Source organism: Orcinus orca, chromosome 10, assembly GCF_937001465.1.
Source record: "Orcinus orca chromosome 10, mOrcOrc1.1, whole genome shotgun sequence".
Lineage (NCBI taxonomy): Eukaryota > Metazoa > Chordata > Mammalia > Artiodactyla > Delphinidae > Orcinus > Orcinus orca.
In genome coordinates, this window is record NC_064568.1 from 55670644 (window position 1) to 55687626 (window position 16983).

The 16983-nt window shown below is 37.2% G+C and overlaps 1 protein-coding gene across 2 annotated transcripts in view; it reads left to right on the forward strand.

The window, feature by feature from the left end:
* AZI2 (5-azacytidine induced 2) overlaps nucleotides 1-16983 on the forward strand; it is a 36674-nt gene that overhangs the window by 8605 nt on the left and 11086 nt on the right. For both annotated transcript variants that reach the window (XM_004279672.4, XM_033405449.2), the window contains exons 2-5: nucleotides 9519-9739; nucleotides 11239-11364; nucleotides 11852-11951; nucleotides 13017-13165. In XM_004279672.4, the coding sequence (XP_004279720.1) occupies nucleotides 9524-9739; nucleotides 11239-11364; nucleotides 11852-11951; nucleotides 13017-13165 (591 nt within the window). In that variant the 5' untranslated portion in view covers nucleotides 9519-9523. The remainder of the gene's footprint in view (nucleotides 1-9518; nucleotides 9740-11238; nucleotides 11365-11851; nucleotides 11952-13016; nucleotides 13166-16983) is intronic.

A 16983-nucleotide genomic window follows, 5' to 3' on the forward strand; every position in this document is an offset into this window, starting at 1 on the left:
ATGTCAGTCTTTTTTTTTTTTTGGCCATGCTGCACAGCATGCGGGATCTTAGTTCCCGACCAGGGATCATCAGTCTTTAAAGGATTTTTTTTGTTTATTTTAGGTACTTGTTATAACATTAATATTGCATTAGCTTTCTACAACAAATCTTTCAATGAAGCTGTTTTGGCATTTTGAAGCCTTCTGGGGCTTCTGCATACCAATTAAAATAGATAAAATAATTTAAGATGAGAGCTCTCTAAAACTTCAAATTTACAAGTCTTTCTAATTCAAAGGAACTGAGGAGCTAGCCCTACAAATATTTTCTCATGCTAATCTAATTTTAGAAATGGGAAAAACTCTTACCACTCTTGTTTCCAGTAGACCCTGTAGGCAGTGTTCCAGGAGACTGACTGACAGGGTAAGAACTTAGCTTCTGCTGGCTTTCTTTAACTGTGCATGCAAAAATCAGTTTTGGAAAGCCAAAAAAGAGCCCCATCTTGGCTGTTTTAGGGCAGGATATCCTTTAATTCTCAATTAAGTAAGCACTTGCAAGCATACGTAAACCCAGCTGGCATCCCCATAGGTGGCAGTCTGTCTAGGAGCTGTTTGGCGTTTAAGGCACAGTTTCCCATTATGAATTTGGTAGTCTAATTCAGATATGAGATATGCTCTGAACAACTTTCTGAGGATAGAAAGGTGGATGGGATGTGTGCTGCTTCTCTCTCGCTCCCTGAAGAGTTACTCTTGGATTAGTTCTACTCTTCTACGTGTCTCGGTTTCTCCCTCCCCCAGTAAAGCCTCTGAGAGTGCTTAGAGTGAAACTGAGTAGGACACTGTGGGGCTCCTGGGCACAGAAGCCTTCCTGTACCCTGTTTCTTAACTCCGGCCTGCATGACTCTCCCTGAGTTCCAGAGGGCAGATTCAAACAGTTACTAATGCAGGAAGGGAGGGGATGCAGAGAGGAGGGAGGAGCAGCCAAGAAACAATTGTGCAGCCTTGGGGCAGGGTCCTGGTTCCCCCTCAAGGGATACACATAACAATGTCTTTAAGCTCTTTAAAATGTGAACATTCTTCATACCAGAGAAAGACCACCTGAGACTACATTAAAGGAACCAGAGAAGCTCATTAAGCAGATTACCTGAGACCAGATGAAAGGAGGCACACCCTAATCTTATCAGCAACCTCACCCTTGAACCATTGCTATAAACTCATCACATCCTCCCAGGTCAGGACACACAGTTTTTTGGGGCAGGAGCCTGCTTTGTCCCCCTTTGCCTGGCAAAGCAATAAAGCTATTCTCTTCTACTTCACTCAGAACACTGTCTCCGAGATTCGATTTGGCACTGGTGCACAAGAAGCCGAGTTTTCGGCATCAAGAGCACAAGACAATCAGTCTTTCTAGTGTGCACCTCTGGAAGAGCAGTATTTAATGGTTGTAGTGGGTTCCCCTTCCCCTGTAGGACTGCAACATCACGAGAGTTGATCCTCAGATACTTACACTAGGTTCTCAGTCACTTGAGAATACCTTGTGGCTGGAAGGAGCAGATGTCCCTTGTTCTTCAGACCTGAATTAATTCAGTTTCTCATTTCACTAGCAGAAGTTTTGTTCAGACCATATATTGATTTGTTTTTTAAAATTTAACTATAACAAAAACCCAGCCACCTATGTTTCCCTGGGCCTCCTGCCCAGCCCAGATCCCCTTAGGTCCCCTGCCTGGGAAATGCACCGGTTACCCTTAAGACTCCCAAGTCTTAAGTAAAAACAGCCTGAATAAAATTTGTAGGATCATCGCTTAAAAGTAATGAGATCTGAATATCAGAACTCATCAGAACATCTGAGCTGGTGGGGCTTAATGAGCCCATGCTGGTACTGAGCACTGGTTCACAGTAGATGCCAGGTGTCCTCTGGTGGTAAGACATGGATGTCAACAAAAAGATTAATCAATAGTCTATCTAAGAAAGAAATGGGAAATATTATTTGAGCCAACCTGGTGATTGTACTGGGAGACAGTCTTTTAGAATGCTCTGAGGGCTGCTCCACCCATTAGAGGTCAAAGCACAGTTACATTTTTTTGAGACAAAGGGTTATACTCTAAATGATGTGTTATTGACAGTTTATACAATCCAGATCTGCCAAGTACAAAAAGTGAGCAGTGGGTCATGGGGTCATCGTGGCCCCTTAAAGATTAAGAAGGAAGTTATCTCCTAAGGAGGTCTGGTTAATGCTGATGCACAACACACACTAAAGGGGAGGGAGGAGGTCCAAAGGGGCAGAGAAAACTTTTATGTTTAAATTTTTCTTGTCTTGCCATAAAATACGAAGTTTATCTTATCACCTTCCACGTTCCTTTGGCTGGTCTAAGAATTAAATTGACATGAGGGTAGGTTAACGGGAGAAGATGAAACAAAAGTTTACTAATAAGTATACATGGGAGAGACCCAGGAGAACTGAGTAACTTGCCAAAATGGTCAAAGCCCTCGCCTTAAATATTACCATTCTCAGCTAAAGACAAAAGGGGATGTTAAGGGTGAGGAAGAGTCAGTTATGGGAGGTTCCTAGAATAAGCACAGTAAACAAGGATAAGGTTGTTATAAGAGTTTCTAGACATTTGGTCATCCTCGCTTTCTGGAAGAGAGAGGGAAACACCCTTACAAATGGATATTTCCCTTAAAAATGTGAATGTTTCTTACAAAACGGTAACTCCTACTTGGTCTTCACAGTTTTTCCCCACCTCTCTTGTTTCTTAGAACATAACCAAAGAGACATATTTTGGGGGGGGGTGAATTCTCCCCTACTATGCAGAAGCACTAGTACCTGTCATATGGTTAGTGAGCAATAAATAGGAAATATTAAGATGATTAAATACAACAGGATAATCATTTTTTTCCTAGAAAAAAGACTAATCTGGTGTCAGAAAATAATTCTATGTTTTCTAGTCTCTCACACCCCAGTATGTATAGCATACCTCAACTGAAGTCCTCTCAATGTTGATTGTAGAAAAGAGTGAAATTTAAGGTCTCCTAAGATGAATTCTGATTAATAATGTTTGAATTTTTTTCTTCTTCTTTTTACATCTCTTCCCTAGCCTTCAGCAACTGCTATTCTCTTTTCTACCCACCTCATCTGGCAGATTGTGCCCATCTTTCTCCATTAATATTGTGATATTGTGATTTGTAAGAAAAACATATGTGGTCACTCAGCTGACCAAAATATATTTCTCATATACATTTGGTCTTCATCCATGGTTCCTTGGCTCACAGCTCCCCAAACCCTTGGAATTACCTGAGGGAAAAGAGCCATGGGAGCATCTTTTGCCATAATATTTGGTCTCTTGTCCTCAGTTTCTGAAACCTTTTCAGAGCCATCAAGGTGACATAAATGGATATCTTGTTACTTATAACAAGAGACTTTCCACCTTGACTGGATTTATGTTAATGAGGTGACTTTTGGAAAGCACCGCAGGATGAGGGCTGGTTGCCAGGGGAACTCACCAGGTGATTAGAGAATTAGAACTTTCAGTCCCATTGACCAGGGGGATGGAGGGTGGGGGGGTGAGATATGTTGAATCAGTTGCCAGTGATTTAATCAGTCATGCCTATGTAATGAGGCCTCCATGAAAACCCAAAGAGGGGGAGGGTTTAGAGAGCTTCCAGGTTGGTGAACCAGAACATTTCCACATGCCACTATGCTGGCCCCAGACTCCAGGAGGCCAGAAGCTCCTTTGTTAGCACCTGGCCCTGTGTATCTCTACATGTGGCTGTTGATTCATACCCTTTAATATCCTTCGTAATAAACAGTAATCAAGTAAGTAAATGGGTTTCTTTGGTTCTCTAAGCTGCTCTAGCAAATTAATCAAATTCAAGAAGGTTGTGGGAACCTCTGATTTACAGCCAGTTGATCAGAAGTACAGGTAACAACCTGGACTTGCTGATCGGCATCCTGAATTGGAGGGAATCATTGGAACCTCCATTTTGCAGCTGGTCCCTCAGAAGTACAGGTAGCAACTTGGGCTTGCCTTTGGCTTCTGAAGTAGAGGGAAGTCTTGTGGGACTGAGACCTTTACATGTGGAATCCCATGCCATCTCTAGGTAGATAGTGTCAGAATTGAGTTGAATTGTAGGGCACCCAGCTGGTGTCCAGATCATTGCTTGCTGATGGTGTGGAAATGCCTCCTCCCCGACACTGGAATTGGGTGATCACAACAACTGTTAATCGTTCTTGGGAATTTCATTGTTCTCAGCAATTGTCAACATCTTTCACCTCAGTCCTTTCTAATTCTCTTAATTTGTACTTCTCTTATGTAAACCTCTGAAAAGAAACAAAATCTAATTGCCAAATATATAAAATGTTTTCATAATTATATATAAATTTATTTGTCTATAGATAAATATATCTCATCCTCCTATATTATTGTGGTTAGATGAAATGATGAATATGAAGTAACTTTCTGTAATAAGAACAAAATCTCCATGCAAAAGTTAGGTGATGACACTATTGTAAAGCAGTTATACTCCAATAAAGATGTTCAAAAAAAACAAAAGTTAGGTGATGTTTACCAACTGATAACATAGAACTAACCATGCCCACAAATGTTTAAGAGTACTAGTTATCAGGATTCTGTAAATCACGTAGTATCCACTTAGCTCTGTTTCCACTACAGTAGCGGTCCTTAAATTGGAATGGGACTTAAAGTCACATGGACTGATTACTGACAGTTCAGTTTGATGATTTTCACCCCAACATTCTGATTTGCATAGATCTGCACTGGAGCCTAGCAGTCAGTAGTTTTGAAGAGAACTCTAAATGATTCTAAGGCAGTTGTCCATTCCTCACTTTGCAAACACTGCTCTAGGTCAGCTCCAGTTTCTTAGAATATTCTTGTAAAAGACCATTTTTTGTGTTTCATGTTCCTGTAGGATACATTTATCATTGACTTTCATGATAGAGAGAGGCCCACTTAATCTTGTCTTGGGATAATATTTTTGACATTTGTTAAGTTTTAAAAATTAATATTATCAATTCCTGCTAGGCTATTTAAAATACTATCTAATCTTTTGATCATTCTAATCTTTGATAATAATCTGCTCATTGTACTCACTTTTAAAAGATTAAAGTAAACACAGGTTTGTTATTTTAAGATAATTTAAGCTATGGTAAATAAGGTTAGATACAGTATAAATTTTCGCGAATGTTAAAGCTAGCTTTGTCTAGTTTAAGTCTAATAATAGCCAATTAGGCTTTTACCATTTATGCAGAAAATCAAATTTTCCGGGCCAGATACCTTGGATACCCATGAAGAGGCGTTTCATCACAAAGTATATAAAACTGAATCTTACTTTACTGTGAGTTAGGCTACTGCAGCTCCCTTTACTTCTCTGTAGAAATAAGGTTGAGGAAGGATGCTTGCATAAGCAATAAAGCCAAAGGTTACACATAGCCTATTTTGTTACTTTGCTAGCAGTTTTCCTTTCAGTATAGTAATAAATACAGTGGGATATCTGCCTTCTATTATTTGGTACCTTTCTGAGATCTCATTTTCCCTGGCCCTGCAGCTTTTAATCTCCAGAAGTTGGGTGTGTATGGAGTAATATGATAAGCATTAATATTTCTGATACTTATGTGATTTTATATTTATTTTTGCAAGGATAGAAATTAAATTTTTCATTTTCATTTCATAACAAATTTAAATGACAACTATTAAAACAAAATTTGATGCGTATCTGTGATGCAAGTGGATTTTCTCTTTGGTGTGCTTGGCTATTTCTCATATACTTTTTAAGACAAATAAGCAATTTTTTAGGACAGTGCATTCCAAGTCATGTTTATAGTATATAGAATAAATACATAGAATAATGATATAAAACTTGAAAAAAGATTTTTTAGGCAAATAATGTTTTCTTGTATTTAGAGAGAGACCATATGCAACTTTGGGTGATTTATAAATAAAATAGGCAACAGATATAAGTATATAAAATAAGCAATCTGACTATGCATTTTATCCTAAAAATGACCAGTTATCATACTTTATAAAATGTGACATCGTTAAATCATTATACTCCCTTCCATATAAGGTACTTAAAAACCTTCCAAAAGGTTCCCACTTTTGTAGTTCTTGATGAATTTAGTGTGTAAAAGATTCATTGGGTGGGCTTCCCTGGTGGTGCAGTGTTTGAGAGTCTGCCTGCTGATGCAGGGGACACAGGTTCGTGCCCCAGTATGGGAAGATCCCACATGCCGCGGAGCGGCTGGGCCCGTGAGCCATGGCCACTGAGCCTGCGCGTCCGGAGCCTGTGCTCCACAACGGGAGAGTCCACAACAGCAAGAGGCCCCGCGCACCGCAAAAAAAAAAAAAAAAGATTCATTGGGGAGGGAAAAGTACTAATAGTTCAGGCTCTGAAATCCAAGTTTTTGTGCTGATCTTGGTTAAACTTCATAACCTTTATGGGTCCCAGTTTTTCCGTCTGTGAAATGGGTGTGATAAGATTTTCCTACCTCATAGGGTAATCATGAGCGTTAATGGGGATAACATTTGTAAAACACTTAGCACAATACTACATTTGATTATGAATATATTTTATAGTTGCTGTATAAGTATTCCTCACATTCTTGAATCATGTCCAGGTTTTTCTTAAATTCCACAGAATAGGGACCAAATCCTATAGTCTCTTCATCGTAAAGGACGATCTCCATTGGTCTCCATTCTGTTTTTCCAATCTCATCTCTTGTCATTCCCCTCCTCATTCTTTTTCCGCATACTCTTTCAGGCCCTTGAACTTGTTACCCCTGCTGAAACTTAGCAAACTGTTAACGTTTAAGTACAGAAAGTACAATAAAAATAACCACGCTCTTCACCTAAGAATGCAGGGTTAAGAGTCATTTGATCTTTCCCTGTACCTTCTTTAAAAACTCCTCCTCCTCCCCACTCCTCAATCCTTTTAGCATTCTGTATTATCTCAAATATATTACTTCCCTTTATGGCATAACAATTATTTTACTGCACAGCCGTCTCCCACATTGGGTTTTCCTTGCTGAGTAAATGATTGTTTCATGATAAAAATGAATGAGTAGGAAGTCACACTGCTGACCTAGTTAGAACTTCGCGTAAAGCAAAAGCATATAGGCTTGGATCCTCAAAGTGCACAAACTGTGGGACACCATCTGTTTCAACTCTGTAGAGCAGTTTGTTTTTCAGCTGTCTTTAGGGAAAAAAAGAATGATTCCAGTTGAATAAATCCTGTCCATTTGGTTGGATAGTAAGATATTTTGATTTAAGTCAGATGTCTAAGATAGGCACAATTTTACTTATCCTTAAGCTAGACTGTATCCTATCACTTAACTAGCCATGTGCTCTTAATTCTGCTGGTTCCTCTTTTAAGATATAATGTGTGTGTGAAAGAGTGTTAGATAGAGACACATATGCCTACTTGAGGTTTGCAGTATGGGAATAACCATACTTTCCTTTTGGAAAGGAAATATGAGGATTTCAACTACTAGCAATGTGATTCGAATGATGTTTACTGTTATTTTGGAACAGAGTTGAATCCAGAGAGGAAAAAGTAAACCCTTCAGAGGAAGAAAGCTTTACTCTTTATCCATCATTAGGAGAAAGTGCAGTTTTGTACTGGAAGCAGCAGGAGTTAATTATGGTTATGAGGATCTGCCATTTTGGGGGCATATTGGGGTATTTTTCAACTTTCTTGATAAACTGGCAAAGAATCTAACTTAAGGAGTTGTCCTACATGGTTAGAAATTGTTAAATTGGTGTTGGTGAAGAATGACTGAATCATAGGTTTCAACTACTCAGATTTGTAGTAAACACATTTATTTTTGCCTAACTTTCCTATAATCCTAGATATAAACAAATCACTGGACATGCCAAACTCTGACTTTAGTTGAGAGCAATTGGAAGCTTTCAGTTATAAAATCAGAAAAGCAAATAGACAATGATGGAAGACCAGACCCTGAAAACAACAAACAAAACCTTCCCTTAGTATTCATGTTGTCTGAAATAAAGCAAAACAAACATAACAGGCGTGTGTGTGTGTGCGCATATTATATATACATAAACTGAATCACTGTGCTGTATACCTGAAGCTAACAGAACATTGCAAATCAACTATACTTCAGTAAAAAACAAAATTTTTTTAAATAAAATATACAGTGGAGAAAAGACAGTCTCTTCAATAACTGGTGCTGGGAAAACTGGACAGTTCATGTAAAAGAATGAAATTAGAACATTCTCTAACAAGATATACAAAAATAAACTCAAAATGGATTAAAGACTTAAATGTAAGACCTGAAACCATAAAGAAGAGAACAGTCGGAACGCTCTTTGACATAATTCATAGCAGTATTTTTTTTTGGATCTATCTCCTAAAGCAAAGGAAACAAAAGCAGAAATTCACAAATGGGACCTAAATAAACTTAAAAGCTTTTTCACAGCAAAGGAAATAATCCACAAAATGAAAAGACAACCTACTGAATGGGAGAAAATATTTCCAAATGTTATGACCGATAAGGGGTTAATATCCAAAATATGTAAATACCTCATACAACTCAACATCAAAAAAACAAACAACCTGACTAAAAAATGGACAGAAGACCTGAATAGACATTTTTCCAAATACAGATGGCCAACAGACACAGGAAAAGATGCTCAGCATCATTAATCATCAGAGAAATGCAAATTCAGGCTACAATGAGATATCATCTCACATCTGTCAGAATGGCTATCATCAAGAAGCCATTGGTGCAGCTACTATGGAAAAGAGTATGAAGGTTTCTCAAAAAAACTAAAAATAGAGTTACCATATGACCCAGCAAGTTCACTCCTGGGTATATATCCAGAAAAAGTAAAAACACTAATTCAGAAAGATACATGCACCCCAGTGTTCATAGCACTATTTACAATAGTCAAGATGTGGAAGCAACCTAAGTATCCATTGACAGATGAATGGAGAAAAAAAGATGTGGTATATATGTACAATGGAATGAATACTACTCAGCCATAAAAAAGAATGAAATTTTGCCATTTGCAACAACATGGATGGATTTGGAGGGTATTATGCTTAGTGAAACAGGTCAGACAGAGAAAGACAAATACTGTATGGTATCACTTATATGTGAAATCTAAAAAATAAACTAGTGAATATAACAAAGAGACAGGTATAGAGAACAAACTAGTGGTTACCAGTGAGGAGAGGGAATGGGGGAGGGGCAAGATAGGGGTAGGAGGTTAAGAGGTACAAACTACTATGTATAAAATAAATAATCTACAAGGATATATTGTATAGCACAGGGAATATAGCTAATACTTTATAATAATTATAAATGGAGTATAACCTTTAAAATTGTGAATCACTGTGTTGTACACCTGAAACTTACATAGTATTATACATCAACTGTATCTCAATAAAAAAATGAAAAAGAAATAGGAGTTTTAAAACATTTCCCCAATATTCACATTATTCCAAATATACCCTCTCTTTTCTGCTCATTTATTCAATGAGACATTCTATTTTATGTTTTTAAATAGCTGTCATGGATGCACTGGTAGAAGATGATATCTGCATTCTCAATCATGAAAAAGCCCATAGGAGAGATACAGTGACTCCAGTCTCAATATATTCAGGAGATGAATCTGTTGCTTCACATTTTGCCCTTGTCACTGCATATGAAGACATCAAAAAACGACTTAAGGATTCAGAGAAAGAGAACTCTTTCTTAAAAAAAAGAATAAGAGTTTTGGAAGAAAAGGTAATTTATCTGTTTACCTTCATTATGTTTGTGACTTAATAATTCAAAGCATTTGAAATTTTAAATATTTTTCTGCTCTGTCTTCCATGAGTACCAAATTTCTAAGGATAACTCACTGCTAATCTCAAAACCCTGGGCATTTTACTTAGCCTACTGTGTTTCACTTATAGTGCTTGGTGAATATTTGCAGAATAGGATTAACAACATGAAGGGATTAAAGTTCAAATATTTTTCTTACCTCTTTTTATCAGATTGCCTTACCTTCATAGCTGTATGTATTTTATTCAGGATTTTTTAATATGTGCAAAAAATTATATACCAACAAAGGAAATGAAGTGTCAAAGGAAGAAGTTCCTGGAACATTGTTCTGATATGTTTAATAACATTTTCGTCAGTACTAAAATTTTACCACAACTGACATCTTTACCTCAACATTCTCCTTTGTTCTTGAACACACGTAATAAGAATGCATTTAACTGATGAATTAATGTCTTCTGTTTACACCTTTTAATGCAGAAACTGTTATAGAATACATAAGCAAGGTAGCTGATTCAGTTATAAATCATCAGATCTACTTAGCTTATTGGGAAATCTTCCTCACTTATCCATTTATTGGGAAATCTTCCTCACGCATCCATTTATTTTTAAAGTTTAACTTAGTTCATTTTTCTTCAGATCATAGTTTATGATCCTTAGATCTTCAGTGTAGTGTTACATTACAGACAGCAGCTTGCACAAAGGGGGAAGGAAATGATCTAGTTATAAAAACTTAAGGATAGGGCTTGGTAGAGTTTCACTCATTTGGAGGAAGTAAGAAAAGACTCAGTTGTAAAAATAATCAATTTCTTTGTATTCGTATGAATTTTCTTAATGACTATTAAATAAAATTGTGACATACTGGATAGAGTGACAAAAGGTAACATTTTGGAGCTTGTAGTTAGGTTTATTCTAAAAGTCAATAGAAAAATGTGATTTGGTATAAGTAACATTGGAAATATTTCTGTACTTTGTGACCAACAATCCTAATAATTTCTCTTCTGGAATAATATAGGAATTGAACTAACACGTCTATTCCTTAAAATGTCAAGTACACACTAACTTGATATTTTTCTGATGATGGAAATTAAATACTGTGTGCTGGCTTGGAAACACATAAGCACTATGAAAGAATGCTGTACTGTGTTTAGTATGACGAATTAATATTATAAATAGTTAACTACAAAGTATAAGATACTGTTAAGTAAAAGCCTGAAAGAAGAGTTTTAAAAGTATCTGTTCTGTACTTTTTACTTTCTTAATCAGTAAAGCTTAATTGTGTGGAAGTGAAATGTTCACTTAATTGTAGTCCAGGCTTTATTCCCTGCATTAGAGTAATTAAGGTCCAGGCTTTATTCCCTGCATTAGAGTAATTAAGGTAAGTCGTGCAGCCATAGAAGACTGACTTATTTTCTTATGTAGAACATCCTTTTAAGCCTTGTCTTCTAATTTTATACCATTAGCTTATAGGAGCTCGAAAGGATGAAGAAACAAGTTCTGTGGGACGAGAACAAGTAAATAAGGCCTACCATGCATATCGAGAGGTTTGCATTGACAGAGATAATTTGAAGAGCAAATTGGATAAAATGGTAAGTTGGTTTGAAAAGGATGGTATCTGTATGTTGTAAATGAGTTTTCTCCTTCAAGAGGTTAAAATTAGAAATGAGATATTTACACTTATTAGATAAAAAATTTGCATGGTCAAGGCAAAAATAGAAAATTTTGATAGGAATATTTGTAAGTTATTTCTATACAAAATACGTACTCAATATGTAATGATGTTTAGGTCCTTTTGTTTTTTTTTTTTTTTTGATGTTTAGGTCTGAAGTACATCTAACACCACTAACTTCTTTTGAAAAATCATGACTTAGTAGAGTTTATCACTGTGTTTTTTTAAAAAAGCCAGTGAATAATATGTCCTAAGTTAGAAAAAGATTAGTGAAAAACTGAGTTCATTTCCCACCTTGCTTTTCAAAGGATAGAATCAATTTTTTCAACATCTACCTGAAAATTAATATATAATACCAACCTATAGATTTTATTGAATGTAATTTGGCATTTTCTCTACTTAACTAGAATAAAGACAACTCTGAATCTTTGAAAGTATTGAATGAACAGCTACAATCTAAAGAAGTAGAACTCCTCCAGCTGAGGACAGAGGTGGAAACTCAGCAGGGTAGGCCACTTAAACGTGTTATAATTATTCTAACGCAATTAATACATTTTTCCATTCCTGTGTTATATCCATGATCAGTTTGCTATATCTGTATCCTAAGGACTTATTTTTTAATTTTTAGGCTTATATTAATTGCTCTGCTTTTACAAAGTATCCACTTTTAACTTTTCCTTGGATATAAATTGTACTTTTCCTAGAGAAAATTTGATGGTTTTTATTCAGGGCTAGTTTGCAGTGAAGTAGATGAAGAAAGGAGTAGAACCCCATTCTCTCCAAAGCCTCTTGCCCACTGCTAGACGCCCTGTCATTGAGTAGTTACAGTTGCTTCCCCCCACCCCAATTTCTAAAGGTTGTTAAAATGTGCAGATGAGATGCTATGTTGAAAAGTTAAGAGTGGGAGATATGGGTATTAGCCTGCTCCCATGCACATTCATTCTGATGAGACAAGCTGACGAGTAGGCCTCTGAGAGACCTTTTGATGGGAGGTTGAGGTGAGATCTCTCATGGCAGCTGATTGGGTCTTTTTCTATGTACAGAGCCTAAGGAACCAAGTCAAGGGTTAGTCCATATCCAGTGGTATTGAGTTTGTACAATGGAATGTTTATGAATAAAATTGTTCGGAAGTTATGTTCTAGGCCTGATGGTCAAACTTTATACTTTCTAAAGGGACTAGATGGAGTGATGAGCTGAGTGAGCATCAGTTTACTCACTTCATTTAATTCTTATCACTCTCAACCTTGACGTATATAGATTATTCATCCATCTATAATTTCAGCATATGCTTGATATGTGTTGTATATTTTAAAGTTTCAGGCTGACAAATTTGCTCTTTAACCTAAACCAAAAATCAGGGATAGGGGTAATTAATACATTCTAAAATAAGATTGCTAGATTTCTTATTAGCATAGATACGTGAAAGTAATTACTGTTTTTCAGAAACTTAGTAATTGTTCATTATTTATATTGGTTTTTCTTTTAACCTGCATTTTATTGGCATAATCTTTTTCGAATTGCAACCAATGTAGAAGTCAGAAATAACAATTTTAATGTCCATCCTTTTTGTAGTGATAAGAAATTTAAATCCACCTTCATCCAACTGGGAGGTGGAAAAGTTGAGCTGTGACCTGAAGATCCATGGTTTGGAACAAGAACTGGAACTGATGAGGAAGGAATGTAGAGATCTCAAAATAGAGCTACAAAAAGCCAAACAAACGGTATTACAGAATTATTAAATTGAGAAATTCAGCATGCATATGTGTGCATCATATGTAAGATTTATAACTAAGTGTTAAATCATAGAGTTGACATAAATTATAACTACTTAGAGAGTCACATTATCTGAAAATTCACCTTTATCTTCCCCTTTAATCATTTTTGCTAAAATATGATAACTATACTTTTAGCATAATCCCAGAATTATATTATGATTTTGTTGTTTAAAAGCTAATTTTTAAAAACCTTATTAGTTTATTAATTTATTAAAGCTGTTCTTTCAGACTTCCTTTCCTTCAGTTTCCTTAAGTCATTTTTTTCTCTGTAAAGTTTAAAGAGAACTCAGGTTTTAAGTTTCCCACTTCATTTAACGTAATAATTTGATTAATTTAGACATGACAGGAGACTTGCTTTTAGAATTATTAAAACAAAACTTTACAGCATCCACTAATTCTCAGAAGTCTAATACTTTTGGAGCAACTTTAATTTTCAGCTAATAGCTGAGAATGCAAGAATTGGGGTTGGCGGAGCGGGGGGTGGGGGTGGGGAGCAAAACAAAAACCCTGCTTGAGCTGCTAAAGTGTGGTTAGCCTGAAGTCATCCACTGAAACACAAGTTGCCTCTCAGGTCCTCACCCAGAGTCTGTCTACTAATACAGTGATCCCTGGACAATGGGGTTGTGACCCGTGGAGGTCTGCTTATACAAGCTTATACAAGGATTGTTTTCAGTAAGTATACAGTCGGTCTTTGGTATCTATGGGTTCCACATCTGTGGATCGAGGCCACCACAGGTTGTAGACTATGCTATCCATTGTTGGTTGAATCCACGGATGCTGACCCGAGGATACAGAGGGACGACTGTGGGACTTGAACATACGCAGATTTTGGTACCCACTGCGGATCCTAGAACCAGTGTCCCGTGGATAGGATACTGAGGGACAACTTTACATTGGGTTCAGAAAAGCTTGGATAAATGTTTTCAATGTCATGACAATGCTGAGAATAAAAAGAAGGAATGATAGAGAAGCAGAGCAGTGTGGGAGCAATGCTCCAAACACAAAGTTTAAAATAGTTATTACAAGAAATTGAAAAGTTTAATAGTCTGGAGTTCAATAGCCATTATATACATTCTATACACTTAATGTATTTCAAACTAAGGTAGCCACGTAGATAATTATTTCTCAGGTCAACATTTTGCCCATCAGATTATCCAGCACTACTAAGGAGCTATGTCCCCACCCTAGGTTCTTCTGAGCAGCCACCATCTGAAAGAGGAGCTCCGCCCACGCTTCCTGACTGCCAGCCAGCACTCTGCCCTGAGTCCCAAGTGTCCTTAGATGAGCCAACAGGTCTCTCGTCTGTAATGTGGTCTTTACTGAAGGTGACCACTGGTTAAGAATGAGACAGGCATTAAGAATAATATAGCATCCTACCTTGGCCTTTACCCAGTGAACTCCTCTGAACTGGACAGTGAGAACTTGATTTGGAGCCCCCAGGCCTGATAAAGGGGAAACACCCACTATAAAAATTACTATCACCTCCCATTAGAGAAAAAAAAAATTGTTTTTCCTACTTGACATCTGAAGTTGATTTTCCTAGCTTTGCACCTGTGATCACATGCACAATTCCTTTAGCAGCTTCCAGCATCCTGTCCTGCAAGCCCAGTTGCCCGTAGCCCTTGAGAGGCTTCTTTTAAAAAGATGTGCTTGCAGGAAAAGATCTGCATCTTGAAGCTCTGAATTACAATTGTCAGTATATACTTTCTACTTGAAATGATTTGATAGCTTTTATAAATAATGGATATCTCCTTATAGAGTAAGAAGCAGAACCATGGAATCATAAAAACTTGGTTCATGATTGTGTTGCTTATTGTGACATTAGCAAACTCATTTAACTGAACTGTTTTCTATAAACTTGACATTAAATATCTAAGCAGCGTGGTGCCTAGTACATAGGGTATTCAATAAGTGAATGTGTTTCAAAAATTTTAATTAGGGTAATCCAGAAAAGCGCTTTAGGGGTGTATATGTATATATGTGTTAATACAGTTCAGTTCTTATTATTTGTTTTCCACTAGGTGGTGCTAGAGGATAAATTTGCTTTTAGTTTAATTGATCTTTCACAAATCACAGAAACAGACTTGAAGGTAGAAGAAACTTTAGAAATCACTTGTTTTATTGCTGATGATGTTGCTTTATTGCTGAGTCTTTGTTGCTGAGACTAAGAAACTTTAAGAGTCGAAGGTGAGGGAAGGGAGGAATTTGTTTTTTGAAAAGGGGATTTAAGACACGGTCCCTTCTTCATAGGAATTTATTTGGCTGGAGGAGGGGAGATTTAAAGTCAAAAATGCTCACAACTAATATAGAGATATGAACCAAGGAAAGATGGAGTGGAAATTTATCAATTTATCAAGGGTTCCAAGTTTAAATCTTGGTATTGTGGGATGTGTACATTTCAGTCTTGTTTCAAAGGTGTTACTGGTCAGAGTCCTCTTGGATATGGGAGTCAAAGAGCAAGCTATGGAGATAAAATTTATTTTCACATTAATAATCTTATATCTACTGTAGCCATACTTACAAATATTTTTAAGATGGTACTTTCTGTGAAACATATTTTATAATACCTTCTGAAGTGTGAAATAGCATCCTACATGGACAGAATAGTGGGGCTTTGGGGGCTTTGCTTTTTTTTAAAGTACTTAGTGAGCTCAGTTGATTGTTTGGTATTAAATGAGGTCAAGGTTCCAGGGTCATTTCCACTATGGGCCTTCTTTACTTTCTGTATCCTCCAGTTTTCCAGCCACTTATATTCAGAACAGTGGATCCTTTTAGAAAAACAGACCACTAGGACTGAAGCGTAGGAAACACTGGCTCAGTAAATGGAGTTGGTGTAGATGCCTAAGGTAGCCAATGACAGCCTCTTTGGAGATGCACAGTGTGCTCTGTGTACTAAAGGTTCTGAGCAGTCCTGAAGTACAGGAACCTATTTAACTTGAACAGTGTTTCCGAGGATTTTGTAGCTATGGGCCCATTTATGTGAAACTCCAACATCAGATGGCACAAGTTGGGAAACATATCCATTACTGCCTTTAGAACATGGCAAACTGGTGACTGGCCAGGGACAGGGTCTTTGAGTATTAGAGACAATTCCTTTGTGCTTTTTACTAATTTACGTTAGATTTTCTGAATTGTTAGGTGGTAGCTGGAGAAATACTTCACCAAGCAAAACTGTTAGGTTTTTTGTTTTGTTTTGTTTACTATCATTGGCTTTAAAAACAAGTAAGATTGGGCTTCCCTGGTGGCGCAGAGCTTGAGAGTCCGCCTGCCAATGCAGGGGATGCAGGTTCATGCCCCGGTCCGGGAGGATCCCTCATGCTGCGGAGCGGCTGGACCTGTGAACCATGGCCGCTGGGCCTGCGCGTCCGGAGCCTGTGCTCCGCAGCGGGAGGGGCCACAACAGTGAGAGGCCCACGTACCACAAAAAAAAAACAAAAAACAAGGAAGGTTTCCATTGTGCGTATATGTATAAGTATACACTAATTAAAATGTGTATTTTTAATTAATTATACAGAGAAACGAAAAGTGACTTGATCTGATTCCTTCATTTCCTATGAGGAACAGGAAAGGAAAATGTCCAAGGTTATGTGCTTTGTTAGTGGACAGACTTCCTCTGACTTGTGGGCCAGTTCTGTTTTCCCTCTCCACAGGGCTCCCTGAGATGCAGCTAAATCATTTACAGTATTTAGTTGGTATTTTCTGAACAATCAGATCCAAAGACACTTTAACTTCTGTAGTACTTTTTTTTTTTTTTTTGCGGTACG